At 41.1% G+C, this 25,952-nt stretch overlaps 1 protein-coding gene across 7 annotated transcripts in view; it reads right to left on the reverse strand.

The window, feature by feature from the left end:
- MCF2L (MCF.2 cell line derived transforming sequence like) overlaps positions 1-25,952 on the reverse strand; it is a 345,945-nt gene that overhangs the window by 29,530 nt on the left and 290,463 nt on the right. For all 7 annotated transcript variants that reach the window (XM_040425198.1, XM_040425200.1, XM_040425197.1 and 4 more), the window contains 13 exons: positions 24,464-24,580; positions 22,878-23,027; positions 20,436-20,560; positions 19,519-19,633; positions 19,112-19,231; positions 17,635-17,826; positions 15,052-15,243; positions 14,802-14,961; positions 14,520-14,596; positions 13,033-13,103; positions 11,813-11,879; positions 8,965-9,080; positions 8,002-8,071 (listed from right to left, as the gene is read on the reverse strand). In XM_040425198.1, coding sequence (XP_040281132.1) covers positions 8,002-8,071; positions 8,965-9,080; positions 11,813-11,879; positions 13,033-13,103; positions 14,520-14,596; positions 14,802-14,961; positions 15,052-15,243; positions 17,635-17,826; positions 19,112-19,231; positions 19,519-19,633; positions 20,436-20,560; positions 22,878-23,027; positions 24,464-24,580 — 1,572 coding nt within the window. The remainder of the gene's footprint in view (positions 1-8,001; positions 8,072-8,964; positions 9,081-11,812; positions 11,880-13,032; positions 13,104-14,519; positions 14,597-14,801; positions 14,962-15,051; positions 15,244-17,634; positions 17,827-19,111; positions 19,232-19,518; positions 19,634-20,435; positions 20,561-22,877; positions 23,028-24,463; positions 24,581-25,952) is intronic.

Raw genomic sequence — 25,952 nt, forward strand, 5'->3', positions numbered from 1 at the left:
ATATATAAATATATATATATATATATATATATATATATATATATAATATAATATAGAAAAAACAAAACTTGGGAAGCACTGCTTGAGAAAGATCCCAGCAAACGGATCGAAACGTTGCGTGTCTGGTGAATAAAGTCGTTATACTTATTTTTACTCCTTGGATGTGCCGTGGATATTCTTCATCTATATTATATAATTATATATATATATATATATATATATATATATATATATCAAGATATATTTAGAGAAGGCTCACCTCCTAGACAAAAATTGGAGTGGGTGCTCCTACAAGGAAGATTACACCCAATCTTCAGAAAGAATATATAGATAAAAAGGTAGTAGGGCACACCTGCATCCAAATACACATAGGAGAGTTTTGTAGACAATAAATTTAATTTATTTAAGCTAAAAAAGATATATAGTGATACATAAAATATTATTAAACATACATTTTCATGCTATATAGACTTATAATTACTGTAAAAATGAGATAAAATTGCAAGAATCAGTAAAATGCAACACTAAAATATAAAATCATATGGACGATCCTAGGGAAGAGGTGTCTTATTAGAGTCTCAGATTTTTGTTCCTTCCTATTGCTCTGTATGTCCGTATTGTGTTATTTGTCCAGCGGACCTGATATCCAAGCTGTTTAGACACAGTCCGTAGTAATCAGGATTTAAATAACATCTGAGGAAGGAGTCCAGTTAACTCCGAAACACGTCTGGTAGGATAACCCCATGAGACCAAATATACATTGAAGCACTTCAAGTCGAGCAGAAGTAGTGGGATCGATATCGAAAATCTGGTAGAAAAAACTTGAAATCAACAGCCGCAGTGACATCTGACCTGCTCGCTTGATTGAGCACCTGTGCAGGAACCAAACTATATAAAACCACTGAGACGGCACTCCTACAATTGATTACCGCAGATCCCTGAATCTACCTCCTGGAAGCTACATCCTGTAAGAGTACTATACGTGGGGCGCCACGTTAACCGCAGCACAGCCGGCACAAACCTACAGAACTGTAAGTAAAACTAGTGCCGAATGAGTGTTATACACAGGCAGAGCGATTTGATACAGTGCTAATTCGTAGCAAAAGAAATGTGAGTGACCAAACTACAAGTCCTCACTCCGATCACATTGAAGCTAATTTGTGAACCTTGTTATTTAAATCAAGATTACTACGGACTGTGTCTAAACAGCTTGGATATCAGGTTCGCTGGACAAATAACACAATACGGACATACAGAGCAATAGGAAGGAACAAAAATCTGAGACTCTAATAAGACACCTCTTCCCTAGGATCGTCCATATGATTTTATATTTTAGGGTTGCATTTTACTGATTCTTGCAATTTTATTTCATTTTTACAGTAATTATAAGTCTATATAGCATGCAAATTTATGTTTAATAATATTTTATGTATCACTATATATCTTTTTTGGTTTAAATAAATTAAATGTATTGTCAACAAAACTCTCCTAGGTGTATTTGAATGCAGGTGTGCCCTACTACCTTTTTTATCTATATCTATCTATCTATCTATCTATATATATATATATATATATATAGTCACAATGGATATAAAAGGCAGCTCTCACCTGCTCCTCTGCTAGATGAGCCCGGATACCGCACCTGAAAGTGGTAATCTTATAGCGACTGAAGAGAAAAAATGCAGCTCCGTATCATAGCAGGAAAAAATACTTTATTCACGGTTAAAATCTTTATATAGAGGACAGTTTCGTCAACGCGTTTCAGACCATAAAACAATTGCGGTCCTTCCTCATGAGAAAGGACCGCAATTGTTTTATGGTCTGAAACGCATTGATGAAACTGTCCTGTATATAAGGATGTTAACCGTGAATAAAGTATTTTTTCCTGCTATGATACAGAGCTGCATTTTTTCTCTTCAGTTGAGATATATATACAGTTGCAAGAAAAAGTATGTGAACCCTTTGGAATTATATGGATTTTTGCACAAATTGGTCATAAAATATGATCTGATCTTCATCTAAGTCACAACAATAGACAATCACAGTCTGCTTAAACTAATAAGACACAAATAATTTAATGTTACCATGTTTTTATTGAACACACCATGTAAACATTCACAGCTCAGGTGGAAAAAGTATGTGAACCCTTAGACTAATGACATCTCCAAGAGCTAATTGGAGTCCAATCAAGGAGATGAGATTGGAGGTGTTGGTTACAGCTGCCCTGCCCTATAAAAAACACACACCAGTTCTGGGTTTGCTTTTCACAAGAAGCATTGCCTGATGTGAATGATGCCTCACACAAAAGAGCTCTCAGAAGACCTACGATTAAGAATTGTTGACTTGCATAAAGCTGGAAAGGGTTATAAAAGTATCTCCAAAAGCCTTGCTGTTCATCAGTCCACGGTAAGACAAATTGTCTATAGATGGAAAAAATTCAGCACTGCTGCTACTCTTCCTAGGAGTGGCCATCCTGTAAAGATGACTGCAAGAGCACAGCCCAGACTGCTCAATGAGGTGAAGAAGAATCCTAGAGTGTCAGCTAAAGACTTACAAAAGTCTCTGGCATATGCTAACATCCCTGTTAGCGAATCTACGATACGTAAAACACTAAACAAGAATGGATTTCATGGGAGGATACCACAGAGGAAGCCACTGCTGTCCAAAAAAAACATTGCTGCACGTTTACAGTTTGCACAAGAGCACCTGGATATTCTACAGCAGTACTGGCAAAATATTCTGTGGACCGATGAAACCAAAGTTGAGTTGTTTGGAAGAAACACACAACACTATGTGTGGAGAAAAATTCCCAAGTTTATCAAGACATTTTGCAGTAGAACTTAACCGCTTGCCGCCACGCTAACGCCGAAAGGCGTCATTGCGGCGGCTCCCCCAGGCTACGCTAACGCCAATAGGCGTCATCTCGCGTGAGCCGAGATTTCCTGTGAACGCGCGCACACAGGCGCGCGCGCTCACAGGAACGGAAGGTAAGAGAGTTGATCTCCAGCCTGCCAGCGGCGATCGTTCGCTGGCAGGCTGGAGATGTGTTTTTTTTAACCCCTAACAGGTATATTAGACGCTGTTTTGATAACAGCGTCTAATATACCTGCTACCTGGTCCTCTGGTGGTCCCCTTTGTTTGGATCGACCACCAGAGGACACAGGTAGCTCAGTAAAGTAGCACCAAGCACCACTACACTACACTACACCCCCCCCCGTCACTTATTAACCCCTTATTAGCCCCTGATCACCCCATATAGACTCCCTGATCACCCCCCTGTCATTGATTACCCCCCTGTCATTGATCACACCGCTGTAAACCTCCATTCAGACGTCCGCATGATTTTTACGGATCCACTGATAGATGGATCGGATCCGCAAAACGCACACGGACGTCTGAATGGAGCCTTACAGGGGCGTGATCAATGACTGTGGTGATCACCCCATATAGACTCCCTCATCACCCCCCTGTCATTGATCACACCCCTGTAAAGTTCCATTCAGACGTCCGCATGATTTTTACGGATCCACTGATAGATGGATCGGATCCGCAAAACGCACACGGACGTCTGAATGAAGCCTTACAGGGGCATGATCAATGACTGTGGTTATCACCCCATATAGACTCCCTGATCACCCCCCTGTCATTGATTACCCCCCTGTCATTGATCACACCCCTGTAAAGCTCCATTCAGACGTCCGCATGATTTTTACGGATCCACTGATAGATGGATCGGATCCGCAAAACGCATACGGACGTCTGAATGGAGCCTTACAGGGGCGTGATCAATGACTGTGGTGATCACCCCATATAGACTCCCTCATCACCCCCCTGTCATTGATCACACCCCTGTAAAGCTCCATTCAGACGTCCGCATGATTTTTACGGATCCACTGATAGATGGATCGGATCCGCAAAACACATACGGACATCTGAATGGAGCCTTATAGGGGGGTGATCAATGACAGGGGGGTGATCACCCCATATAGACTCCCTGATCACCCCCCTGTCATTGATCACCCCCCCTGTCATTGATTACACCCCTGTCATTGATCACACCCCTGTAAAGCTCCATTCAGACGTCCGCATGATTTTTACGGATCCACTGATAGATGGATCGGATCCGCAAAACGCATACGGACGTCTGAATGGAGCCTTACAGGGGCATGATCAATGACTGTGGTGATCACCCCATATAGACTCCCTGATCACCCCCCTGTCATTGATTACCCCCCTGTCATTGATCACCCCCCCTGTCAGGCTGCATTCAGATGTCCGTATGATTTTTACGGATCCACGGATACATGGATCGGATCCGCAAAACACATACGGACATCTGAATGGAGCCTTATAGGGGGGTGATCAATGACAGGGGGGTGATCACCCCATATAGACTCCCTGATCACCCCCCTGTCATTGATCACCCCCCTGTCATTGATCACCCCCCCTGTCATTGATCACCCCCCCTGTCATTGATCACCCCCCCTGTCATTGATCACCCCCCCGTCATTGATCACCCCCCCGTCATTGATCACCCCCCCGTCATTGATCACCCCCCCGTCATTGATCACCCCCCCGTCATTGATCACCCCAAGTTGATTTGGCCCAAGTTAGCGGAAATTATTATTTTTTTCTTACAAAGTCTCATATTCCACTAACTTGTGTAAAAAAATTAAATCTCACATGAACTCACCATACCCCTCACGGAATCCAAATGCGTAAAATTTTTTAGACATTTATATTCCAGACTTCTTCTCACGCTTTAGGGCCCCTAGAATGCCAGGGCAGTATAAATACCCCACATGTGACCCCATTTCGGAAAGAAGACACCCCCAGGTATTCCGTGAGGGGCATATTGAGTCCATGAAAGATTGAAATTTTTGTCCCAAGTTAGCGGAAAGGGAGACTTTGTGAGAAAAAAATAAAAAATATCAATTTCCGCTAACTTGTGCCAAAAAAAAAAAAATTCTATGAACTCGCCATGCCCCTCATTGAATACCTTGGGGTGTCTTCTTTCCAAAATGGGGTCACATGTGGGGTATTTATACTGCCCTGGCATTCTAGGGGCCCCAAAGCGTGAGAAGAAGTCTGGTATCCAAATGTCTAAAAATGCCCTCCTAAAAGGAATTTGGGCACCTTTGCGCATCTAGGCTGCAAAAAAAGTGTCACACATCTGGCATCGCCGTACTCAGGAGAAGTTGGGGAATGTGTTTTGGGGTGTCATTTTACATATACCCATGCTGGGTGAGAGAAATATCTTGGTCAAATGCCAACTTTGTATAAAAAAATGGGAAAAGTTGTCTTTTGCCAAGATATTTCTCTCACCCAGCATGGGTATATGTAAAATGACCCCCGAAAAAACACATTCCCCAACTTCTCCTGAATACGGCGATACCACATGTGTGACACTTTTTTGCAGCCTAGGTGGGCAAAGGGGCCCATATTCCAAAGAGCACCTTTAGGATTTCACAGGTCATTTACCTACTTACCACACATTAGGGCCCCTGGAAAATGCCAGGGCAGTATAACTACCCCACAAGTGACCCCATTTTGGAAAGAAGACATCCCAAGGTATTCGCTGATGGGCATAGTGAGTTCATGGAAGTTTTTATTTTTTGTCACAAGTTAGTGAAAAATGATGATTTTTTATTTTTATTTTTTTTTCTTACAAAGTCTCATATTCCACTAACTTGTGACAAAAAATAAAAACTTCCATGAACTCACTGTGCCCATCAGCGAATACCTTGGGGTGTCTTCTTTCCAAAATGGGGTCACTTGTGGGGTAGTTATACTGCCCTGGCATTCTAGGGGCCCAAATGTGTGGTAAGGAGTTTGAAATCAAATTCTGTAAAAAATGACCAGTGAAATCCGAAAGGTGCTCTTTGGAATATGGGCCCCTTTGCCCACCTAGGCTGCAAAAAAGTGTCACACATGTGGTATCTCCGTATTCAGGAGAAGTTGGGGAATGTGTTTTGGGGTGTCATTTTACATATACCCATGCTGGGTGAGAGAAATATCTTGGCAAAAGACAACTTTTACCATTTTTTTATACAAAGTTGTCTTTTGCCAAGATATTTCTCTCACCCAGCATGGGTATATGTAAAATGACACCCCAAAACACATTCCCCAACTTCTCCTGAATACGGAGATACCACATGTGTGACACTTTTTTGCAGCCTAGGTGGGCAAAGGGGCCCACATTCCAAAGAGCACCTTTTGGATTTCACCAGCCATTTTTTACAGAATTTGATTTCAAACTCCTTACCACACATTTGGGCCCCTAGAATGCCAGGGCAGTATAACTACCCCACAAGTGACCCCATTTTGGAAAGAAGACATCCCAAGGTATTCGCTGATGGGCATAGTGAGTTCATGGAAGCTTTTATTTTTTGTCAGAAGTTAGTGGAATATGAGACTTTGTAAGAAAAAAAAATAAAATCATCATTTTCCGCTAACTTGTGACAAAAAATAAAAAGTTCTATGAACTCACTATGCCCATCAGCGAATGCCTTAGGGTGTCTACTTTCCGAAATGGGGTGATTTGTGGGGTGTTTGTACTGTCTGGGCATTGTAGAACCTCAGGAAACATGACAGGTGCTCAGAAAGTCAGAGCTGCTTCAAAAAGCGGAAATTCACATTTTTGTACCATAGTTTGTAAACGCTATAACTTTTACCCAAACCATTTTTTTTTTTTACCCAAACATTTTTTTTTTATCAAAGACATGTAGAACAATAAATTTAGAGCAAAATTTATATATGGATCTCGTTTTTTTTTGCAAAATTTTACAACTGAAAGTGAAAAATGTCATTTTTTTGCAAAAAAATTGTTAAATTTCGATTAATAACAAAAAAAGTAAAAATGTCAGCAGCAATGAAATACCACCAAATGAAAGCTCTATTAGTGAGAAGAAAAGGAGGTAAAATTCATTTGGGTGGTAAGTTGCATGACCGAGCAATAAACGGTGAAAGTAGTGTAGTGCCGATTTGTAAAAAAGGGCCTGGTCTTTAGGGGGGTATAAACCTGTGGTCCTTAAGTGGTTAAGGCCATCTGTCCACCAGCTGAAGCTCAACAGAAGATGGGTGTTGCAACAGGACAACGACCCAAAGCATAGTAAATCAACAACAGAATGGCTTAAACAGAAGAAAATACGCCTTCTGGAGTGGCCCAGTCACCCGATTGAGATGCTGTGGCATGACCTCAAGAAAGCGATTTACACCAGACATCCCAAGAATATTGCTGAACTGAAACAGTTCTGTAAAGAGGAATGGTCAAGTATTACTCCTGACCGTTGTGCACGTCTGATCTGCAACTACAGGAAACATTTGGTTGAAGTTATTGCTGCCAAAGGAGGTTCAACCAGTTATTAAATCCAAGGGTTCACATACTTTTTCCACCTGCACTGTGAATGTTTACATGGTGTGTTCAATAAAAACATGGTAACATTTAATTCTTTGTGTGTTATTAGTTTAAGCAGACTGTTATTCTCTATTGTTATGACTTAGATGAAGATCAGATCACATTTTATGACCAATTTGTGCAGAAATCCATATCATTCCAAGGGGTTCACATACTTTTTCTTGCAACTGTATATATATATATATATATATATATATATATATATATATATATATTACAATATCTCTAATTCAAACTGGACAGTAAAAAATGTTCAGTGTGAATAATGGCAACTTTTTTTTAACATAGCATAAATGTCACAGGGTACCTTCTACAGATCCCTACGGTCTATAAAAACAAACATAGCATGCTGCAAGGGATCCATTTTACCTGGGAACGCTCCTGTAAAAGCATTTCTTTTATTGGAGAATATCTCCCACATCCAGTGACACATGGAGCACCATGTGGCAGCACAGCCTCTGCTATGAGGCCTTATGCTGAAGATGATATTACGAGGTATCCATTGACGTTACACTGTTACTGCAGGTAGAATTTTTCTCTGATCAAAATATAATAAATCATATTAACTTGACCGTAACACATACCCTTTCTAGAAAACATCTTCCTACTAGTTCAGGATAGTCAATGTAGTTCTCCAACTCTCTCAAAAATATTCTAAAGAAAACATAAATCCAAACAATAATTAGTAAATCTGTAACATTTTACACATATTACCAGTATGTAATAAAATAGTATAATGTAAAAAAAAATCTGCAAAAAAAAAACTAAGGGGCACATTTATTAAGATCAATCTTAAAAAAGCCCTAAGCTGGAGGTGGTTCTGCCGAAGTTATGAAGAGGCGCCGGCCTCTCCATAACTTCAGCGCATCCAGCGCAAGTTCTAAATGTAAGACAGCTTCCTAACCGTCTTACATTTAGACCTTTTTCTACATCTGAAACAGGCGCAGAAAATGGTAAATGCCACAATCTTAGACCTGGCCTAAAGGGGGGCAAAGTCGCAGATCTGCACCTGAAATACGCCTAATATAGGCGTATTTCAGTATAATAAATAACCCCCTAATTTCCTACATTATTTCTATGCCGTCTATAAACATCCTTCACTTGTTTATCCTCCCTGATATGCCATTCCCGTTTCTCCTGTTTTTGCTTCTTTTAAGCTTCTCTTTTTTCAGGAACAACTTTTTTATTTTATTTTTATGTTTTGGATGATATGTCCGTGATAATTCTATAGTTTGGGGATCCATGTTTAACCAGAAAATCTCCATGTCTTTAGTGAGTAGACAACGAGCTACTTTGGTCATCAAGTAGGAAGAAAACATACAGTATGCTCATATCAATCTGAAAGAAAATCTGTCCATTGTGCTCAATGCCATAAAACCTAATACACACAAGGCATCCACAGATACATTTTCTAACATTATAAGACACTTGTTTGGTGGCTTATCTATAATTAGGCAGCTGAATAATGTTGAACTATTCCTATGTCATTGGAACAGCAATACATCATATTTTGTCCTTTATATAAAAAAATATGACAAACAACCTACCTATTATGAAAGTGGTAGATTTCTTCCATATTTCCAAACAACACATCCTTTTTGTTAAGGAGAACTGGAGAGAGCAGATGCATTACTAAGGGATTCTCCATCTCAGCAGCATAACCCTAGAACATAATAGGCATAACATTAGTTACATAAATTCACATTGTGCACATGATGGGAAAAAATAAGAGCCAGTATGAAATCCAAATATGAATCAATGGATATAAGGAGAACTACTCGCTTGCAAGCTGCCGGGAAGCACTATATACACTCTCAAAGAGAATGGGGCAGATTTTTGATCCTGTAAATGGTGTAAACTTGGGGCCCAATCACACGGTCTGTTTTCCTCTGCAGAAACTGCAGCAGTTTTTCACTGTGAATGGAATGTGTGAAGTTGAACAGTTACATTACCTAACAGTGCGGCCCCCAGTGATGAATTTCTGATTATTATTTTTTCAGAGGACCCCCCCTTTCGTCCACTGTGGTCTCGGTAGTTCTGGCGCCTCCTATGCTAAAGAGGCGATTCAGTTCGAGTAGGCGGTGACTAGAACTTGTACAGGGCGCTGTTTTCTTCTCCCTGGCTAAGAGCGCATCAAATCAGAGCGCCGCGCTCTTAGCCAGAGAGAAGGAGCTCAATTTCTCGTGAGATTCGCGAGAACTTGATCTTTTACACATCCCGAGGCGTGCGCCATCTTGGAGTCCCCGGAGAGGATCGCAGCGGCGGCATAGGCAGCAGCAGCATCCTGTCAGTAAGTTTTCATACACACTGACAGGATGCTGCTGCCGCCTATGCCGCCGCTGCGATCCTCTCCGCCGGGGACTCCAAGATGGCGCACGCCTAGGGATGTGTAAAAGATCAAGTTCTCGCGAATCTCGCGAGAAATTGAGCTCCTTCTCCCTAGCTAAGAGCGCGGCGCTCTGATTGGATGGGCTCTTAGCCAGGGAGAAGAAAACCGCACCCTGTAGAACTGAAATCGCCTCATTAGCATAGGAGGCGCCAGAACTACTGGAGACCACAGCGGACGAAAGGGGGGGTCCTCTGAAAAAATAATAATCGGAAATACATCACTGGGGGCCGCACTGTTAGGTAATGTAACTGTTTCTATACATGTTTTTTGGTGAAAGGTCCTCTTCAAGGACAGCCAGATGCTGCCAAAACAAATGAATTTACCCCCAAAAATTTTTTTTTCGCTTTCTCATTATTGGGTGCAGATTGATGGAGGGAAAACTTTTTTTTTTTTATTTTAGCCGCAAATTAAGGTGGTTGTCTCATATAAGCAAATGGCATTTATCACGTAGAGAAAGTTAATACAAGGCACTTACTAATGTATTGTGATTGTCCATATTGTCTCCTTTGCTGGCTGGATTAATTTAGCCATCACATTATACACTGCTCGTTTCCAGTGGTTATAGGGTGGCTGGGGCAGCTGGCTGTAACCCCTGGAAATGAGCAGTGTATGCGATGGAAAAATGAATCAAGTCAGCAACGGAGGCAATATGGACAATCACAATACATTAGTAAGTGTCTTGTATTAACTTCCTCTACATGATAAATGCCATTTGCTGAAGTGACACAACCCCTTTAAAAAAAATGTGTAAAAAGTGTGAAGACATTCCAAATTCATTATATATATTTATCTCAGAGAAGTCAATGGGCCAGATAAATCTCTATTTAAAACATCTCATGTTCACAATTAAAGGGGTTATCCAAACCTCCCCCCCCCCCCCCCTTTACACACACAATGCTCAGGCCCCTCATACAGAGAATACTTACCTGATCTCCGACGTCTTTGTCCTTCCGGGCCCATTCAGTCGTTGCTGCTTTCCTCCGTTGTGCAGATCACAACATTTGGTTATTTGGGGATGGGGGGGTTTGACCTACTCCCCTTGTGTCACTGTCACGGCCTGCTATTGGCTGCAAGCGCCCTATCGAATGTTGTGATCTGCACAATGGGGAGATGCAGCGACGGCCTTGGAGGAATCCGAAAGGACACTTGTGTCGGGGACATGGTAAGTATTCTCTGTATGAGGGGCCCGGGCATTGTGGGGAAGGGGGTGAAGTTACAGGTTTGGATAACCCCTTTAACATTATTTACATATAGTGGTACATTTATTGGACATTTCTTCCAGCAGTCCTTGGAAAAAAGTCCCAAAGCACACAGGCAGTCAATACATTTCCTAAGAAATACAGGGTGTGATCTGGAGTTTATTAACTCTACTGGAGCAAAGACTGATGTGAATATCTTGAGACAATAAATAACATACTTAGGCCCCTTTCACACGAGCGAGTTTTCCGTGCGGGTGCAATGCATGACGTGAACCCATAGCACCCGCACTGAATACGTTTTTCACTGAAGCCCCATTCACTTCTATGGGGCCAGGGCTGCGTGAAAAACGCAGAATATAGAACATGCTGCGTTTTTCATGCAATGCATCAGTTCTGCATTGCGTGAAAAACGCAGCATGTTCTATATTCTGCGTTTTTCACGCAGCCCTGGCCCCATAGAAGTGAATGGGGCTTCAGTGAAAAACGCATTGCATCCGGAAGCAAGTGCGGGTGTGATGCGTTTTTCCCTGATGGTTGCTAAGAGATGTTGTTTGTAAACCTTCAGTTTTTTATCACGCACGTGAAAAATGCATCAAATTGCATTGCACTCGCGTGGAAAAAACTGAACGCAATTGCAGACAAAACTGACTGAACTTGCTTGCAAAATGGTGCGAGTCTCACTGAACGCATCCGGAGCCAATCCGCCAGACTCGTGTGAATGAGGCCTTAAGGATACTTTATAATAATAAAAAAAAAACTCCAATACTTATTCTATATATAGAAGTATTATGAAGCACCATACTGTACCTCAAGAACAGATAAAAGCTCTTCCACATACACTCGTTCTGTCTCTATTAGCTCATTCATAACATGCCTTGAAACAATAAGAACCAGAAAAAGATTATAAGATCTTTTAGCCAAGATATATGCCCTTGAAACACTGTGAACTCTATAAAGCTGCATCTAATCTTTTATTAGGTAAAGGCCTCATGCACAGGACCGTGGTGTGTTTTGCGGTCCGCAAATCGCGGATCCGCAATACACGGATGGCGTCCGTGCGAGTTCCGCAATTTGCGGAACAGCACAGACAGCCTTCAATATAAATGCCTATTCTTGTCCGCAAAGCGCGGACAAGAATATAACATGTTATATTTTTTTAGCAGGGCCACGGAACGGAGCAACGGATGAGGACAGCACACGGAGTGCTGTCCGCATCTTTTGCGGCCCCATTGAAGTGAATGGGTCCGCATCCGAGCTGCCAAAAAGGCGGATCGGATGCGGACCCAAACAACGGCCGTGTGCATGAGGCCAAACAGAAACCATGTGCACAAAGTCTGCTTAAGCTGCATTTACACTATCCGAGAAGCAGCCGAACCATTCAATCGGCTGCTTGTTAAGGGGAGGTAAAGCACCGCATTTACATGCAAAATAATGTGCTGCTTAGATATCACAATCTGATGCCTGGGAACGATAACTGAGGTGTCTGCACCTCCAATCATTTCACCCGATGACTAGTCGTTTTTGCTCGTTCATCGGGTGATCTGCGGCACCTTTAGATGGGCCAATTATTGGGAACAAGTGTTCGAAGTAATGTTAGTTCCCGATAATGATCCCGATATTCGGGACATGCAATTCCAGCTTTATGTAGTAGTTTACAAAGGGGAGCAAACAGTAATAAACTGATAGTATAACTGTTATTTCAGCAAACTTTTAACACGTCATTTTGATGTGTCAAAGCTTTTGATTGTTGGTGGTCCAGTGCTAATACTCTTATTGACCGAAAATAGGAAGGTGGTATGGCTCAGCTGAACGTGGTACCCCCTTTCTAGCCAAGGGCAGGCTCATGAGCTCGTCTTCAGCTAGTGAAGAGAGACAGCTCATCAGTGTGCTTCTGCCTCCTCGTTTTAGCAATCGGTGGGAGTCTCAGCATGCAGACCCTTATCAATGAAACCTTTTAAATGACAGTTATATTTTAAAAGGTTTATAATTATTATTTAGTGTTTAGCACAGTCCTATATATTGCATACCTTCTTAGTACTGCTAAATTTTCTTCATCCTCCATCATGGAAGTACTCCTAACTTGACCATCTAGTTCACTCTACAAGAAAAATACATGGCAATTAGATAAAATTGTGAAAAGGAAGTCTTAAAGTCTTATGGAAGTCCATCACCTGTTTTTTAACTAGTGCAACACTGAGCCAAAAACCTAGAGTACCTGTCAGCTTTCCTCAAATGTGTGTTTTAGTAAATATTTGTAATAACCATGGAGTAAGGATTTTGGAAGATTTTTAAAGGGGTTTTTTGAGACTTTTTTTTACTGATGATGTATCCTCTGGATAGGTCATAAGTATCTGATTGGGTGGGGGGGGGGGGGTAGTCCGACAAGCAGGATGCACACGGGGGGAGTCCGACAAGCAGGATGCACACGGGGGGAGTCCGACAAGCAGGATGCACACAGCCCAGGCACTGTTATCAGCTGATGGGGAGGACCTGGCTTTAATCATTTACTTACAGTCCCTGTCTGTCAGTAATGTGACCCTGCACGCTGCGTGCTCCGTCCTTCAACAGATAGACGGACCATGCCTAGCAACCCTATTTTAAGCACAGGTAAAAGTAGGCAGTACAGGGAACAAAAATTTGGAATTAAGGGGTAATTGAATACACAGTGAAAAGTTGAAATAGGGCCACCAAGGTGATATTAATCACCACAATCCAATACTCCAAAAAAAAAAAAAAAAAACGACAGTTATCCTTTAACCTTCTAGTAGCTTAGCCTACATTATATGACATCACATTCATTGGTCCAATGGCCTAGGCGCAGCTCAGCCCCATTGAAGTAAATGGTGCTGAGCTGTGATACCAAGCACAGCCACTGTACAATGCACGGCACTGTGCTTGGAGAACTGAGAAAAGGCCACGGCGCTACTCCTAGTGCCATTGCCTTCTCAAACAGCTGATTGGCGTGGGTAACGGGTATTGGCCCCAAATGATCAGAGACTGATGACCTATCCTGAAGTCTTGAAAAAACCCTTTAACAGAACGTTGTACTGTTTCTCGGTTTTTCCTCTTAGAAACATCTGAATAAGTTGACCACTGGGTGTTACCATTCCTCCTGTCTCAAAGGTGTGTCCCTAACGGTTTGAGGCAGGCAGTACTGATTGTAGAGTGGCAGACTGTATGGATACCCCCAACTGGTAAACAGTAGTCAATTTCCATTTATAGGACAAAAATAAGAAAAGTACTGTACAAAACGAAGGGGGAGATTTATCAAACTGGTGTAAAGTAGAACTGGCTTAGTCGCCCATAGCAACCAATCAGAACCCACTTTTCATTTATCACAGCTCTTTTGGAAAATGAAAGGTGAATCTTATTGGTTGTCAAGGGCAACTAGGCCAGTTTTACTTTACACGAGTTTGATAAATCTCCCCCACAGTTCTAAGAAAAGGTGCTCCCGAATTATAATATTATGGAGAATACTCAAGAGTGATGACAGGTCTTCTCAAATGAAATGTACCTTGCCCCTGCGATAATTCATTCTTCTTTGAAGAACATTTTCAGCACTAACTCTGTGCTCAGAGGCCCTTTGGAGAACTAGAGGTGGAAAAGAAACCCAATGTCCATTTATTTTGTGAGACAAACTATAGTATATCTTTTGTTGCTTATGCTAAACACAAGGTAATGGTTAAATAAATGTAGCAAATTATCTTTTGTTAACTGCACCATTTGAAGGACAAACTATCAAGCATAGACTGATGTGACATAATAGAGATTTCCATTTACAATCCTAATAATTCACCTGGAGAAGAACTAGGGGACTTGATATATGCTTCTGGTCTAGGAGCCACAGGCTGCACAGGCCGAGTTTGTTTAGCTGCTAGCTTGCGCAAGCTTCCTTTCCTCTTCTCGAACATCTCTTGCATACTTTGCTGCTTGTGGAACACCTTGTGAACATGTTCCTGTTGTGCAAAATTGAATAAAATTACATTGTTATCAGAACTTATAATTGAGAAGAACCTGCGTAAGAAAATGAAGTTTTTAAAACATACCTGTAGTTCAAGAGTAAGAATCCCTTCATACTGCACAAGAACACTAGGCAAATCTTTAATGGAATTCTCTGTGCCACTCTCAAGAAACTTTTCTATCTCTTGTAATGCAGCTTCTGCTCCATCCTGGGACTGGAACTTATCCACAGGTTGAGAAGCCAGCAAGTATATACCCTCATCACACCACTCCATGGTCTGAAAATTGAAAAGAAAATGATAAGAAAACATCATATGGACCTATATTAGAACATCTCCCAGTCATATGGACCCATCAGACAATTAGAACTCCGCACTGTGAAGCTACTTTTGTGCACTAGTGTTTGCAGTGGCCAGGTTTGGGGTGGTGCTGAGCTGGGTCCCCTGGAAACTGCCAAGGTGTCACCACACTACTCTCCGCAAGGGGATAGTAAGTGGTGGTGCACCCCAATAGGTAATAAGTCCAGAGAGTCAGGGTCTGCAGTTAACCAGTGTGCTTCTTTACTGGAGGAACTCAAGTGCAAAATAATACAGGCAAGGCACCAAGCTGGCTTATCCAGTCTCCTCCCTGGCAGAAGAAGGTTCTGTGCTGAGGAAAGGCCTGAGCTGGCTGTCCCAATTTCTCTCAAAAGGTTGGTACCCTGGTCAAAGGGCTTGCAGCTCAGAAGTCCAGATGGCCCTCTGGTGAAAAGGCTGGTGACCCAGGGTCTCAGCATCTTCTTCTGGTCACTCATGCAGTCTGGCAGACTCTCTTTTGCTAAACACTGATTAGTACTAGGGGCCCTGACTGCCCTCCTTATATACAGTTGCTAACTGAACTAGAAACTTCTATTGGGAGGAATGGACTGCCTAAAGAGTTTCAATACAAGTCTATGGGAATGACTAAGCATTTTTCCCAGACATAAACAAATTTTCAGACGTAAACAACAGAACTAAACCAGTCAAAAGTCAGTTGGGGTCATTTATCTCAAACTGGTGAAAAGTAGAACTGGCTTAGTTGCCCATAGCAACCAATCATATTCCACTTATCATTTTAGACAGCTCCTTTGGAAAATGAAAGGTTGAATCTGATTGGTTGCTATGGGCAACTAAGCCAGTTCGATAAATCTCTCCCAGTGTGTCTGTTTTTTTCCCACCAAAACCTTGCATAGTCCTTTACAGAAAGTGTGGAAGACAGATAGAAAGTCAAAAGGTCTCTCAATATTAGCTAGCTGTGCAAATGAACAGGGTATATTACAATAAACATATAAAATGCAGTTCAATAATGTAAAACAGTATAAGTGTAAACAATGGCATAAATCATAGTGCAAGTTAACCCAAGTGCATTTAAAGGGGTTGTCTCACTTCAGTAAGTGGCATTAATTATGTAGAGAAAGTTAATACAAGGCACTTTCTAATGTATTGTGATGGTCTATATTGCTTCCTTTGTTGGCTGAATTAATTTTCCATCACATTATACACTGCTCGTTTCCATGGTTAAGACCACCCTGCAATCCATCAGCAGTGGCCATGCTTGCACAATATAGGAAAAATCACCAGCCTATGTGAGCTTCCATGAGAGGCTGGCACTTTTTCCTATAGTGTGCAAGCATGGCCACTGCTGATGAATTGCAGGGTGGTCATAACCATGGAAACGAGCAGTGTATAACGTGATAGAAAGATGAATCCAGCCAGCAGAGGAAGGAATATGAACAATAACAATACATTAGTAAGTGCTTTGTATTAACTTTCTCTACATAATAAATGCTACTTGCTGAAGTAAGACAACCCCTTTAAGTAGTGAGTTGATGGCTTTGCGTAGTAGCAACAGGGGCAAATGTCCACAAACGTCCATAGTCCAAAGTACCCTTGCTCCAGGACACTATACATTGTTTGTTTCAACACTCAACTTCTTGCACCAGTTGCATACACAAATGGAACAACAATCTCACTTTCCGCTAATCAGGTAATTGCAATTAACTGTTGTTATAGAGACTTTAACAGTAGCCATTCAGTAAAATATATAAAGAAATAATTCAGCAAGGAAGGAGAAATATAAGAAATAGACATTGACAAACTAAGAGGTCAATATAGGAAGAGGACAGAAACTGAATGGTTGGACTGAGGCAGGAGGATAATCTGGAGATGAGATGATCAGAATTGGGGAGGTCATAGTGATATGAGGGTAGAAGAAGAAAAGGACCGGCACTCGCAGATTAGATACAATTGAATTGCATCTCATCTGCGAGTGCCGGCCCTTTTCTTCTTTTACTTGTGAGCGGGACACCAGCCCCGGACACGTGCACCGCACCACCGACAGTGGAGTGCCGACTGTGTTACAGTGCAGTGATATGAGGGTGGCAGACAGTGAAATGCACTCAAATTGGGGCAAACACAAAAATAAATAAATAAAATAAAAATGTAATAATGTTTTAGGTGTGTGTGTGTATATATATACACACACACACACACACAGATATATACAGTATATATATATATATTTATATATATACACGCAGTATTTATATATACAGTACATAGCACCTTTAATATACTGTACTGTCTTGGTGCTATAAGCTGCGATAGACACTACTGTATGTCCAAGAAGTCTGAGTGACATTGTTCACTAACCTTCTCCAGACGTCTGTGAAGTTCTAGAGAGTTGTGGAGCAGCTCCCGCCTTTCCTGAATATGACTACTGATGTCACCACATAGATGATGAAGCTCAGTACACTTTGGGAGGATGGAGTCCACGGCATAATGGTTACTTAGGATGAGATGGTCACCTTCCCTCGCTAAGACCTGTGCCAACTGTATCGTTTCCTAATAAGAAAAAGCATTGCTTTCATGTAAATTTTTTTTTTTTTACAGATTGGAATAACTGGAAACTTAACAATACATAAACTGAGAAGAAATATATAAAGGTAGCCAGAAAGGGTGCAAGACAAAAAGCTGTCCATAATTATTGTGAGGAATATACTCCTAAAACTTTGTTCGTGTGCCACTTATGCATTTGCTCAGCTGGATTTTTCACCAAACCACAGAAATAAAGCTGCAATTTTTGTGAAACTGCATTTTTGTGAAATTTGTTAAAAGAGATGCAATACAACGTCAAAGTGTGAACATAGCCTACAACAGTCATAAATAACAATAAGGGCTCACACACTAGGAGGTAGTACAGGGCTGAACTTCCCGCATGTGCTGATGTACAGGCTCCAATAGACTCCATAAGTGTGGAGATATTTACCCTTGAAACAATGTTTCCAGGGAAGAAGAATACCTTCATACAGAGTAAGGACACGTTCACACGACCATGCCATTTTTTGCGGTCCGCAAAAAAAGGATGCTGCCCGTGTGCCTTCCGCAACCTGCGGAACAGAACAGGAGGCACATTATAGAACTGCCTATTCTTGTCCGTAAAACGGACAAGAATAGGACAGGACTCATAATTTTTGCGGGGCCACGGAACGGAGCAACGGATGCGGACAGCACACAGAGTGCTGTCCGCATCTTTTGTGGACCCATTGAAATGAATGGTTCCGTATACAGACCGTATGCGGAACGCAGAAAGTGGCCCGTATACGGAGCGCAAAATATGTTCGTATGAACAAGCCCTAATTAGGCCAATTGCACACGACCGTATGGCTTTTTCAGTATTTTGCGGTCTGCAAAAAACGGATCCGCAAAAAATACGGATGCCGTCCGTGTGCATTCCCTTTTTTGCAGAATGGAACAGCTGGCCTCTGATAGAACAGTACTATCCTTGTCTGTTATGCGGACAATAATAGGACATGTTCTATCTTTGAACGGAACAGAAAAACAGAAATACGGAAAAGGAAGGCATACGGAGTACCTTCCGTTTTTTTTTGCGGATCCATTGAAATGAATATGGAACGCAAAAAACGGAATGTAAACGGAAAAAAAAAAACGTGTGCAAGAGGCCTTAGCTGGAGAATGCCACAAGTTTTGTTACGATGGACTTTTATGGAATCTAACATAAAAAACCTCCATTTGATATCCGAGTCATATAGAGTACTGAAGAAGGCTCGTTCTCCTCTGTAGAACCCTATTATGAGCCCTAATAATCCCTTATAATGATGAAGCTCACCTGGGCCTTCTCTTCAAAAGTACAAAGATCCTTCAGTATGTGTTCCACATGGGAGCAACTGTTCCCCACATCTTTAAAGATTGATAACCTCTCATAAATACTGTCCAGGGCTGCCTTGATCTAAGTGGACAAAAACAGCATTTACACAAAAAGCTTTAGAGTGTACAGTAGAGAGCATAAATTACATTTTTTTCCATCAATCCTGAAGGTAATAGACTGCAGAGGCAATTTTATCAAACAAGTATGTCCACCATTATCATTTGGATTTAATGGACAGTGATCACTGGCTGCCAAATGATCCTGATGAAGTCACATAGACAGGGCACCAGTCAGAATTAGATTTTATTTTGTTTTCAAACTTGGTGCCCGATATATAGAGAGACTGGCATTCTAATTATCTACCTCACCTCTCGAAACTTTGTCTCAAAATGTCGCAGTTGTAAGCACTGTTCAAGCTTCTGTTGATGCTTTGTCCAAAACTCATCAAATGCAGTTTCTGTTTCATTTAGCTGACAAATAAGCCTGCAAAAAGATTAAGATGGAGGGACACAAACATAATCAATCACTAAAATCTTTATTACTTGAAGCTACTAGGCCAAAAGGTGAAATCTGCCAAAGGGTTCTTCACCTACCATGTTCCGTTATTATGTAGCATAGGGACTTTTAGAAACCATTAGGCACTAGATCCCAGGCAGGACTGCCCCTTATGTTAAAACCATTAAAAATAATTCAAAGAATGTATCTGTGGGGCAAATGGTATTATTGGCCTCTCACTTTTCAGTGAAAGAAACCTCTAGGCCAGGGGTAGGCAACCTCCGGCACTCCAGCTGTTGTGAAACTACAACTCCCAGCATGCATACTTGTTCTGCTCTTCTAAGAACTCTCATAGAAATGAATGAAGCATGCTGGGAATTGTAGTTTCACAACAGCTGGAGTGCCGAAGGTTGCTGATCCCTGCTCTAGGCAGTGACAAAGGGGCATAAATGGGTTGCACAGAAATAGAAAAACATGGCTGCCGTATTCCAAGTTGTAGACACAACTTATGAGCGGGTGTGGCACAGTTTGTGGAGGAAAGCATCCATGTTCTAATTCTGGAAAGCATGTAGTAGTAAGTAATAAGGGTAGTTACCTGTAGTGTAAATGCTGCAGATTTTCCACAATCGAATTGCATGTAGAAAATCTGAGGCATTTAAAGTAGCAGCAAAGTGGATGATTTTCTGCAAAAATGATACCACAACTATGCCGTAAAATATAACTATGAACTATAATATGACGTCATTCATATGAACAAAATGAGTGTACACTAAGTTCTGAATGTTATTACCTCTCGACTGTTGTTTGGTTATCCTGCTGGTCCTGATTCATCATGTATTCTGGGTCCTCTCGAATTGGCTGCCTGATCCGTTCCAGGATATCATTTCCCTGCTTCAGTGCTAATCCCAGATCATCCTGCATCAAACCAACATGAGCACTGGATTCAGACAGCTTCTATCAATCTAAATCAACCTCAGGAGTTATGGAGTTACAGGTATGTTGATGTCAATTACCTGATTAGTAAATGATTTTCCACCACTGACATTATTTCTATTTGTTACAGAAATCACATTCTTCCATCCCTTACCATAAATGCTGATGAATATGACTCCACATAATCCCCAAAGATTTTACTAGCCGTGTGTCGCTCCCTCTACTAGAGACATCCTTATGGGCAATTACAAACATGGATATCAATCAGGGTTGCCAAGAGTCTGTACATTCCTAGACAGTCCTTAAAATAGGGAAGAGGACCTGTCACTACAAATTACAGTGCAATCTGCAGGCAGCATATTATATAGCAGGAGGAGCTGAGGAGATTGATATATAGTTTTGTAAGAAAAGATTCATTAAACTTGTAATTTATACATTTATATCTCTGCTTTTTCTGACTTAATTGTTCACATGTGAGGTGTTATCAGTGATTGATAGCATTCCCTGAGCAAGTGTGTGTGTGTGTGTGTGTGTGTGTGTATGTGTGTATATATATATATATATATATATATATATATATATAAAAATATACATAGCTGTCAGTCACTAATAGCTGTACACGGGGAGGTATTATCAGTAATTGATAGCATTCCCTGTGTAAGTGTGTATACAAAGATAGCTGTCAGTCACTGTTAGTATACACTGGGAGGTGTTATTAATAAAAACAGCCCTACATGTGTAAGTGTGTACACAGAGATAGCTGTCAGTCACTGATAGCTGTGCACAGGGGAGGTGTTATCAATGATTGATAGCATTCTATGTGTAAGTAAGTATACAGAGATAGCGGTCAGTCACTGATAGCTGTACACAGGGGAGGTGTTATCAATGATTGATAGGATTCTCTGTGTAAGTGTGTATACAGAAATTGCTGTCTGTCACTGATAGTTATACACAGGGGCAGTATTATCAATGATTTATAGCGTTCTCTGTGTAAGTATGTATACATATATAGCCATCAGTAATTTATAGCTGTATATGGGAGAGGTGTTATCAGTGATTGACAGCATTCTCAGTGTAAGAATAGATAGCTGTCAGTCACTGATAGCTGTGTACAGGGGAGGTGTTATCAGTGATTCATAGGATTATCTGTGTAAGTGTGTATACATGGATAGCGGTCAGTTACTGATAGCTCTACATAGAGGCAGTATAGATAGCATTCCCCATATAAGTGTGTGTACATACATAGCTGTCAATCACTGATGTACCCTGTGTGCAACTGAACTCAGAAAAAGGCAAAGACTTAAATGAATAAATTACAAGTATTACTGAATCTTTTCCTCCAAAATTATATATCAATCTGCTCAGTTCTCCCTGCTCCATAACATGTTGCCTGCAGATTAGATTACACTAACCATTGAAAGAGAATAAAAAAAATTCTTGTGTTTTTAATACTGAAAAAAATTTGGAAAAAGTAATTTTTTTTTCTTTTCATCGCCATATTCTGACCCCCCATAACATTTTTATAGTTATGTTTACGAAGCTGTGTGAGGGCTCATTTTTTGGAGACGAATCTGTAGTCTTTATTTACACCATTTTGTGTGTATGACTTTTTGATCACTATTTATCCATTTTTCTGGAAGGTGTAGCAACAAAAAAAATGGTGAATCAGCCATTTAGATTTTAAATTTTTTTGTTAGATCGTTCACCGCACAGGATTAAATACATTTAGATTTTAATAGCACTGCCATCTTGGGATGTGGCGATGCCTATGACGTTTCTTTTTTATTGCTTATCTATTTTTATTTTTAGGGGGTGATTACAATTTTAATATTTTTAAAAACTTTTTTTTTTACTTTTTAAAGTTGCTAACAAGTAATAATTAGATTGCTTGTCCAATACATTGCAAATAATTACCACTGCAATGCATTGCAGTTACGTTATGTTCTTATGGAAGTACAGCTATAAAATCTCTGGTTTCTTAATAGACCAGGGCTTTTATATAGAAGCAACAGCTTCCCCTATTTCCGCATGGGGAAGCTTTTGAAGCCCTGGGAGCACAGTGCAAACGGGCACCATTTTTAAAGATTGCACTTCCGCGGTTAATGTAATCATATATTTTACAGCTCATAGTCGTGGCAGCTAACATGTTCATATCATGGTTCAGAGATTTATACATATTACCTATAATGTTTATGATACATTATAGTTTCCATATTGTCAATAAAAAATGCTGTCCGTAATTTTTTTTAAAGAAAAAATCTAGTTGGCAACCCTGACAGGTACAGACACATACACTTACCTTCATTTTATCCCTCTTCTCTGTGTGCACAGCTAAAAGAGAACTGGTGGTAGTCACATCATTGGGCAACTCTGTCTCTGCCAATTCTGTTCCGAAGGACTGTAGAATCTGTGCTGTCTGCTTAACCCTCACGGCAAAATTTTCTATAGCCTATGAGAATTATAAGTCACGATTAAAAGTCACTGTAAGAATATATGCTTCAGAAACAGCAATCATATATAACATGGCATTATGAATGGGGGGTGACTTAACCACTATGGAAACCAAGCAAATGCTTGGGTTCCCACAGATCAGGGAACCCCTTCTGGCCATAAGCAGCTGGCTAAAAAAAGAATAGGACAAAACCAGGGCACACATACCACCAGGCCAGCCGATGCTGCTGTACCTGGGCCCAGTGGGAGAAAGGGACCCTTTCTGACTGCAGAGCAGTAGCAGAAGTTCCAAGGCTGTACTGCTAAGCTGAGAGAATGCCTTAGAGTGCCGACCGGGTGGACCTTAGCGATATAACATAGTCGTGCCTAGCAGTGCGACAGGGGTGTGCAGACATTGTTTTGCTTGGGGCCCCAGAAATGCCAAAACCACCCTTTATTATGAAGGAATCAAGTCACCAAAACATCATTCAGTTTGGAGGACACTGCGACATTAGTGATATATTCTTTATAACATACTGTAGGATACTAACAGTGGCGTAACTACAACGGAGTGGTTCCCATAGCAAATTTTTGAATGGGGCCCCCTAAACTTCTTCGCAACCCCCACTCCTGTGGCTAGTCAAGATCGAGCTCTCAGACAAAGCCCGGCAGCCGCTCCTTCCATTTCCTACAGTGTCACTGTATGATACTGTTGAGGGGGCCCTGACAATAAAATCTTCCTCGAGAGGGGGCCCCTTGTGGGTTTGGGCCTCAAAGCAGCCACTTCCCCTGCTTCCCCTATAGATACGCCCCTGGATACTAATAAATAATCAATTCATTACATAACGCACTGCTGTTACTATACATATTATTTATCCTATCAGGGTAACAGGTAGAAATCGCACGTGCCCATTAAGGATCTTTAATTTACACCACTGCACCCAGTGTTGAGATTTGATCTATACAAACACACTGGTATAAAGTAGTGATGAGCAGCAGAGGCAATATTCGAATTTGTGATATTTTGCGAATATTTGGGCGAATATTCGTCATATATTCGTGAATTCGAGAACTCGTTATCTCCAGTCATTATTTTCTTGATTGCGGAAGTCGACAATTGAAAAATTCACGCAAAAAATTTGCATTACGAGAACTCGCATTACGAAAATTCGCATTACGAAAATTCTCAATCAACACTACTCATAAAGTCAAAGATATTGCAGCCTTCTCATTGGACCACAAGTTAGAAGCAGGGGGGGGGGGGGGGGATCATGTGTACTGATTAAAAAAAAATCTCAAATATTCGAAATTACGAATATATATCACTATATTCTAAATATTCGCGAATTCTCGAAGTGCTGATATTCGCAATTAGAATATTCGCGATCAACACTAGTATAAAGCAGTATTTCTATATATGGTACTATCAGAATAACTAATATTATAAAGATTTACTGTGCGATGTAATAGCCAGTTTGTATGGCAATAATGCAATGTGCCACCAAGGTCTTCTGTCAGCTGTGACTTGTCAATGTAGTTCTGTAATTCTGCTGCTGAATTCAGCATTATGATCTGCGGAGAGATGGGAAATATACTTATTAAAAGTTCACAGGGCAACAAATGTGTTTTCTACATGCTGGAACCAGAAATTCAACAAATGCCATAATTATGGTTGCCACTCATGGTACATACACCTCCTCGTTTCGGTGGGTTTGCCATTTCAGCCACACTCACTATACTATAACAAATGAAGCACGCAGCAATCTCCATAGATTTAGATAAGAAGTAAAATTACTAGTAGTAAAGGACCCAATGCTTTTTAACACAGCACTGTCATAGGCCACCACTGTTACAAGTCATTACTGATCCGGCCAACTGTAAAATATAAAGGTACAAAAAATAAAAAGGTTCGTTTCACAAGCTCACAGAACGGGCATGAATAATGCTGAAGTGCACAGCTTATGAAAGTTGCCTGCAACACATATAGTACAAGTAGGGGATTTATTCCCATAATGGCTTATGGTGTCCAATATGGATGTCATCATGATTTAGGTCTACCAGCGACTGTACTTGATGGAATAAGGGTTGCAGTGGAACTATATTTCATGGTGCTTTTGACAGAACACAATACAGTATACTGTAGTCTTTTGCTTTTTCTGTAATAGTGCCGTGACTTTAAATTGTTAGGCTCCATTCACACGTCCGCAAAATGGGTCCGCATCCGTTCCGCAATTTTGCGGAACGGGTGTGGACCCATTCATTCTCTATGGGGACGGAATGGATGCGGACAGCACACAGTGTGCTGTCTGCATCCGCATTTGCGGAGCGCGGCCCCGATCTTTGGGTCCGCAGCTCCGCAAAAAGATAGAGCATGTCCTATTCTTGTCCGCAGTTGCGGACAAGAATAGGCATTTCTATAGGGGTGCCGGGTGGGTGTGTTGCTGATCCGCAATTTGCGGGTCCGCAACACAGCACGGACGTGTGAATGCAGCCTTTATTCTCATGAATTTTCTAAAAAATGAAAGCAATGACACTGATTTTTCCTCTAAAAGTCTATTGCTCATTTGTCGGGTGATCACATCTTCCCATCCCATCATCATCCCCTGTTTAAGGAGGGATGTGCTGCCAACAAACAAGGAAACTGTATGGGGATAAATGATCATAGTAAGGATCATTCATCCCTATACATCACCAATCACTGCTGCAAGTTATTGTTGCTAATAAGCAGGACTGATGGGGAAGAACTTCCTCCTTCCTGATCACTGTACACTCTAGGGGCCTGTGTAAAAGGAACAAAATGGATTGGTAAGATAAAACACGACAAAAAAATTAATGACTGCCCATCTAATGACTATTATGGTGAACTTCAGGAACTATGGGTACAGCGCAATTTAAAACCACAGTCTAGTCCACCACCAGGGCTTGTCTCACCCATTACTAATAC

Source organism: Bufo bufo, chromosome 3 (assembly GCF_905171765.1).
Source record: "Bufo bufo chromosome 3, aBufBuf1.1, whole genome shotgun sequence".
Taxonomy (NCBI): Eukaryota; Metazoa; Chordata; class Amphibia; order Anura; family Bufonidae; genus Bufo; species Bufo bufo.